This window comes from Nuphar pumila, chromosome 5 (assembly GCF_984573655.1).
Source record: "Nuphar pumila chromosome 5, dmNupPumi1.hap1.1, whole genome shotgun sequence".
NCBI classification, from domain to species: Eukaryota; Viridiplantae; Streptophyta; class Magnoliopsida; order Nymphaeales; family Nymphaeaceae; genus Nuphar; species Nuphar pumila.
Window position 1 is genome coordinate 22,657,845 of NC_143253.1, and position 7,010 is coordinate 22,664,854.

At 39.5% G+C, this 7,010-nt stretch overlaps 1 protein-coding gene across 1 annotated transcript; it reads right to left on the minus strand.

The window, feature by feature from the left end:
* Positions 1–1,310: 1,310 nt before the first annotated feature.
* On the minus strand, positions 1,311–6,760 carry LOC149837097 (UDP-D-xylose:L-fucose alpha-1,3-D-xylosyltransferase MGP4-like). Its single transcript, XM_090007244.1, has 4 exons — positions 6,258–6,760; positions 4,905–5,066; positions 4,513–4,728; positions 1,311–1,948 (listed from the first exon to the last, which is right to left on the minus strand). Exons 1-4 carry the CDS (start codon positions 6,744–6,746, stop codon positions 1,739–1,741), a joined length of 1,077 nt encoding a protein of 358 aa, XP_089863370.1. The 5' UTR covers positions 6,747–6,760; the 3' UTR covers positions 1,311–1,738.
* Positions 6,761–7,010: the final 250 nt, after the last annotated feature.

Sequence of the window (7,010 nt, forward strand, 5' to 3'; positions counted from 1 at the left end):
ATATACTTTAAGAGTATTTAGTTAAAAGAGGTTCACATGATTTGGGTGACATTCATAAACATGATTTATGAAGGTGGTACAATATTTGCAGACATATGTATGAAGCATTTGGTTAAAGAAGGTTTACATATTTTGGGTAACATTCTGAAAAATAATTTGCGACAGTCGTTCCATATTTGTGAAAGGGTAAAAATATTCTAAAAAGTTAAAGATCGAAGATTTTGGATATGGGAAGAATTTTGACAAATTGAGGCAATTCAGAGAACACACCATTTTACAAGGACAACATGGCCACTTTTTGTTGTATTTATGTTATTTGTAACTGCCATGAGAAGTTGGTCACTTTTTGTTGTATTTATGTTATTCGTAACTGCCATGAGAAGTCTATCACTCCCTCAATTTTTGCTATCCTCGTTTTACTTGATGGACTTGCCACCAGCAAAGCAAACCTCGAGTGGGGCTTCGTGACCACCTTTGTCTTCCGTGGCCCACCTTCGAAAGCTATGGACACACCCGTGCACTAGCAGGGTTTGATACAATGTCTTCATCCCAGTGCCTTCACAACCACCCCGCTGGCCAGATATCTTGGATTTTCTTTGCATGTGTTGTATACTCAATTCTCTAAGGGACCGTTTGTTTGTCATGGAAAGTGGGGCCTTTCCGTGAAACACATCGATGAGTGTGCATTTCTGTGGGCCCCACTATGACCAAACAAATTGTGGACTCCTTTTTTTCAAGGTAAAGGATCCCAAAATACACGGTACCCCTCCCCCCTTTCAGCAGAAACGGTTCCCGTGGGGGGTGGCTCGATTCCATTTCTGCAGAAAGGAAAGGGTTGTACCCTTTTCCGTGACACACAAACAGACCCTAAGGGCACGTTTGAAAGAGAGAAATATGTAGGAAAAGTGATGCAAAATGAAAAATCCTTACAGATTTTCTAACCCTTCCAAACGAAAGACTTTTTCGCTCAGAGAGTTTTTCTAAAAAGTACACTTTTTGATAGGAAACATTCTTCCATGGAGGGTGGTGGAGGAATGTTTCCTAGTCTGTGAAAATTTATTTTTACACTCCCCCCCCCCCCCCCCCACACTGGAAAATTTCTAAAAAGTCACCTTGTGTTGGAACGTTACAAGTTCAAATCCCAATGGTATGACTGTATAACTGGTGGGGGTCTGCCTATCAAAAAAAAATTATGTGTGTGTGTGTGCGCGCCATGTAAAACATGATCAAGTTCATTTAACTCCGGTATTTGAACTTTCACATTTCCATGTCCATAAACCGCAGAATTTCAATTAGCACAGACCTTTTGTACGCAAAATCTGATCACATTTCAGGTGAACCAAACAAAACTTATCTGAAGTTCAAAAGTTCCCCCTTGAGAACATCAGATTGCCACATGATAATTCTCTTCTTTGACTGAAACATCGGGAGAAAGAAAATAGGAAAAAAGAAATGACTAATAAAGAACAACAAAACAACAAATCGTCAAGAGTTGAATAATGAAACAACAACTCATCGAGTTAACCCAGTGGAACACGCCATGTGGATTTAGTGCCAACTCACAATCAAGATTAGCTGATCCTCTGGGACTAAATGGTGGTCAGAAGAGTGCAGTCTCTCAGGTAACCCAGCATCAACAAAACACACTTTTTCCATAGTTGCTGCAAGACATCACCATATAAACTCTAGCAGCAGGATGTGTCAATACCAAAAAGGATAAAACTTGAATATTTGCTTCTCATATTCTGCCAAGTGGCGACTCATTTACATAATCATCCAATAACCACAGCCCAAATTCACGAAATCGCTTTATCTTCTTCTCGAAACCAGTGATATAGTTGTTATGAATAATGACGTGCATCCCATTGGTTTCCTGAACCCAGGTTTGGTTTTTGAAATATAGCCCCCCTGATGGAAATGCAGCTTGGGGCAGCAAGTACAGATCAACCTGCAAACAACTCCATTTAACTCATCTATTTGTAGAGCCAACTACAAAAGAATTTAAACACAATCTACTTGAATAAAGAACTGCTCTCTCTCTCTCTCTCTCATGAATGCATGCACATGAGCATACATACATTTACTTCATGGGGCTCAGTTAAAAATGTGTGGGAAGGTGGCATACAAGAGAGTGATACTACCAACGACAAATAAAAAGGGAGCACAGAGACTTCAAAACTTCAAACCGAAGGACCATTTGAGCATCACATTTGTGTATGACATATACTAAGACCACTAAGCATATACCAGATCAATGAAACAGCCACAAATTCCTGTGATAAAAGGGCAGATATTTTTCACCTACTAAGGCATTCATGGCAGGGAACCCTCAAGGACAGCCAATAAATTACTCTCCAATGCATCACCAAATAAAAGGAGCCCACTTAGGAAGGTCCATAGTCATTGCTTATGAATATCGAGTCAATCATAAAGACCTTTGGCTGGAGCCTACTAAAACTCTGGTTTCTCAATGTTTCCCTAGGTTTCTGCAGTTTTTTCAAATACATGTGATGCATACCATCCACTAAACCTTCCTCAAATTCCTTAAAAAAAAAAACTATTTCATAACTTCAGCAAATAACTCAGGTAGCTTTAGCAGTCCAGAATCAGTGCTTATCAGTGCCAGTGGTTTTCACAATGATACCACAGGTTCTAAGAAGGGAATACTACGAGAGATGACACAAATGGTTCATATCTATAAAAGAGCCTAGGATCTCTTCCATGGATCTGTACACAGAAATTTCGTTAGCATGCAAACTAAGAGTTCAGGTTGTAATAATGTTTTCTCACTACTTCTTTAGAATAAAACTTTGGCTATCAGGATAAAGCCTCATAGATAAGAAACAACATTATAGTGGAACACACTTCAAGGTCTCGAGTGGACTCACTCACTCCTTGTAAAACTCTTATGTTCAAGCATTCTACTGAGTTTTGGGTTGTGATTCCATCTTAACTGGGAGCATGCTGTAGCCAATAAGGGACCATGCTCCCAACAAGAAGAAAAACAATGAACAGATGATGAACAGAGTAGGAAACATACACAAGCAATGAACCTCTGTAACACACTATACTGCATCTTACTCCTATATCATACCCCTTAATGCTATTCTTGATACAGAACTCCACAAACACATTGATATCACTACATTCTATAGCTGGTGTCCAATGAGGTTGATCAAACCAAAACGTGTATGAAAACCTTGGTGCAAGTATAAATTCTAACTCATAAGAACAACAACAAACCTTCGATAAGAACAAAAACCACAAGCATACAAAGACACCGCACACCTGGCTATGTGGGTTGGCTTGAGGCGTTCAAGTAGGGCTGCTAAGCAAGCCAAACAGACTGAACAGGGGCTGTTCAGGCTCGGCTCATTTACAGCCAGGTAGTGTTCAGGCTCAGCTTGTTTAGCTTGTGTGAAACGAGCTGAGTTTAGCTTGTACAGGCCCAAGCCAAAGGAGCTGATACTGACCTGACACAGTTAAGTAAAAAAAGCCTTTTTTATCAAAGGTTCTATAGTGAAAATAGAACCCCTGACCTGGTAGCTACAAGTATATCCATCCAAACAGTTGCTGTCATACATCTTTTAACATGTGTGATACATAAATACTACATAAGCTATCTAAACAAGCCAAGATGAAACAAAAACCCCATGTTTGTGCTCAGCCCCACTATTTACAATGAGCGAACATGTGCTCAGCTCACCATTTAAACAAACCAAACAGGAACAATCCTAAGATGAACCGAACTGAGCCGAGCCCAAGCTGCTCTGTTAGTTTCCCAGCCCTATGTTCAAGTTGACCGATGTCAACAGTTTGATACAAGGGGTGTGCATCTCTTGCCGCAAGGCTGAAGCTAATGGGAATCTATCCCTGGAGGGTGGGGGAGAACTAATAAAGTTCTACACCACACTGAAGCAGGGCCATGGTCAACGTGGGAACACTCAGACCATAATTGAATGTCCAAACCAAAGCTGTGGTTTCTTCCATTACCAAAAAAAAAGGGAGCACAAACCACAAAAATTCAAATGTAGGCTTGTTTCTAATGTAAGAATTGTTTACATAAAGTTATATACACACCATGCATAAGTAGAGGATCTACGGGGCTTCACACGTGGCATGCATGCTTGGAAAAACAAGCAAGTGTGCAATTTCATTAAGACATAGATGTATACAGCATATAGTTGGAACATCATGTGAGAACTGGGTGAAAATAAATCATTGGAACACTCTTGTCTGCAAGGCATCATCAACCTAGGCCTATATGATTTCCATTGGTAGAGTTTAAACGGACCTCAGAAATTCCACAGGAATTACCATTAGGCTTTCCCAGAAGTAACTGGAGTGGAGCTATATATGAGATGGAGCAGCTTTTCATTTATGTTAAACATATATTTTAACACTGTTCTTGTCATTGACTTATATTAATTGTACTTGGTTGATCTAAATTGTAAAATACCAATACAGTACTTTTTCCAAACATAATATTTTTGATAAGTCAGAATGAACAACCTGCCCAGCAGTTTTGTTTAGAGCCCAATTGAAGGCAGGCTGGTCATTAGTCTTTGTTTTGCTCGTCCAAGGCTGAACTTGGAGTTCTTCAATCCACTTATCCATCACTTTCTTAGCTCCATTAGTAGGCCGCAAGAATATCATACAACTGCAAATGTAAGTGCGCCCTTTTTTACCAGGGGCTGGCAAAGTGTGGGGATGATTCAAAGGTTTTACCTGCAGGATTAAAGAATGGTGATTTATAAGGGTCTAACCCAGGTAGAAAAGCAGCTATCCTTTTGTGTTGAGAAGTTGTTCATTATTTTGCAGATATAAGAACAAAGCTGCTATTTCAAAAGTTTCAAGTTGGCAACATATATTTATCAAATAAAAGGAAAGGAGATCAGACACACCATAGCCATGTCATCTGTGAAATAAACATCATGATTCCCCTCAAAGAAGGGGAATGGATCTCTCAGCCAGATCATATCAACGTCATTGTACATTACACTATAGCCAAGCTCCAAAATATGCAGCAAGTGGCGAGGTCTGCGGGATGTGAAGTTGAAGAATCCCTGTCAAATGATATAAACATCAAGGCAATCCAAAAAAAAAAAAACAGAATGATACCAACTTTTTGTCAGGTAAACAAGATGATGAGTTGCACAAGCAGCATAACACATTTCAAGAGAACAACATGAGACACTGACACAAAGCTCATATCACATACAAGTGGTTCTTGCAATTATTCTCATACGATGAACCTAGAATTACCATTAGGCTACTGGCATTTACTTTGCTTGCACTTGTTCAAACACTTGATCATTCTGAATTTTCGGTATAACAATATATCTTCATTGAATTACTGGTGCTAGGGGTCACAAACACACAAAGTCAAGCCTCATCTTGAAGGCTACTTGGAGATGATATCATAACATATGCAGAGTTAAGCCACACACTGATGGAACTTGGATGTGAAAGCAGGTAATCACATGATTGAAGACAAGCACATGTTTTCCCTAACATTACCAAAGGCAATCTTGGGCAAAGAACACCAACCTCGCATGAGGAGGTTTACATTGACCATCCTTTAGACAAGAAGTTGTGTTCACCTCCTTTTTTTCCTCATTTTGATAGCCAAGCTTGGGACCAGCCCCCATGGCATTTGAACCTGATGTTCAACTGTAATGGCTGATTACATAGAAGGTTTACATAGACCTAGCAGGATATTGAAGCATAGTCTGAGAAATTCAAAACAGCAGTTGAAAGCTACATAGGCAGCATTTCATTGTAGCACACAAGCCAAAGACACCACCTCCTTAGCCACTCAACCAACCAAGGCCTGAATTCACCACTAACTCATGCCTGACCATGGAAATCACCACGGACAGTTGGACTTCCATATCTAAGACTCAGCAACCCATCATCTCTTGTGCTCAATCATTATCTTGCAAGACGTGACAACTTTAGAATATACTTTTAAAGCTGATAAATTTAATATCCTTAGAGACCTAGTTTAAAATATTTTTATCTAGTTAGATACTTTAAATTACATGAGAAAATGCAGATGTGTTTACACCTACACAAACATGCAAACATACCTAACATAATAACAACAAAAGCAATAAATAATATAAGATGGCGATGATGGTGGTGGTGGTATACATTTGAAAGATATAAAAGAGACAAAAATATATCATAACCTGTGATGAGAATCTCTACATCAAAAGGTATCAATAAGGAACTAATCAGTTGGCAGGCATTACTTGTGATCCAAATTTATGGGCTGTCTGAGCATCGGGGGCAGGAGGGATCAGAACGGCATGTCCTGGCCACTTCTCATTCACCTTATAAAGTGTTGCATAATCCTCAGCAATAACCAGTACCTTCTCCTGATGTTTCTGCCTGGAGATGCTGATCAACCAGTTATTTAAGAAGGGTAAATATGGCTGACTAACTGCACAAACTATCACAACACCATCCTTTGCTACAAATGCTGCAGCTTCAGCTAGTGTATAATCTCTCCATTTTGAAAGAGATTCACCACTTGAGGAAAATAGGCTTCCTGAACCACCAATCGAAGGGTAGAAAATTCCAAGTAAAATAATAAGGGACAGTAATGTGATAAAAAGCCCAACCATGCTGAAGAAAGAGGAAGATCGTTGGTTAAGGTTTAGCTGACGAGGTGAAATGGGAAATGAGTCAACCGGAATTTCCTGCTGCTGCTGTTGTTGCCTCTGGTGAAGAAAAGACATGGTTCTCCACGATAATAAGAAAACTAGCAAGAATTCCGGTAGAGATCAAGGACAACTTAGGAGAGGATCTATTGTTCCAACACCTCTAAGTTTCGTTTTATAATATTCCAGAAACAGAAGAATATCACTTTCCACCGTGATAACTTAAATACCCAGTAAGAGTTTTGCATATCACCAGCAACACTTCTTGGTCTGTGGTCGCTTGCAAAATCCTAGAAAAGAATGCTTGCACAATGCATAGCAGAAAATCAATAATTGCAAAGG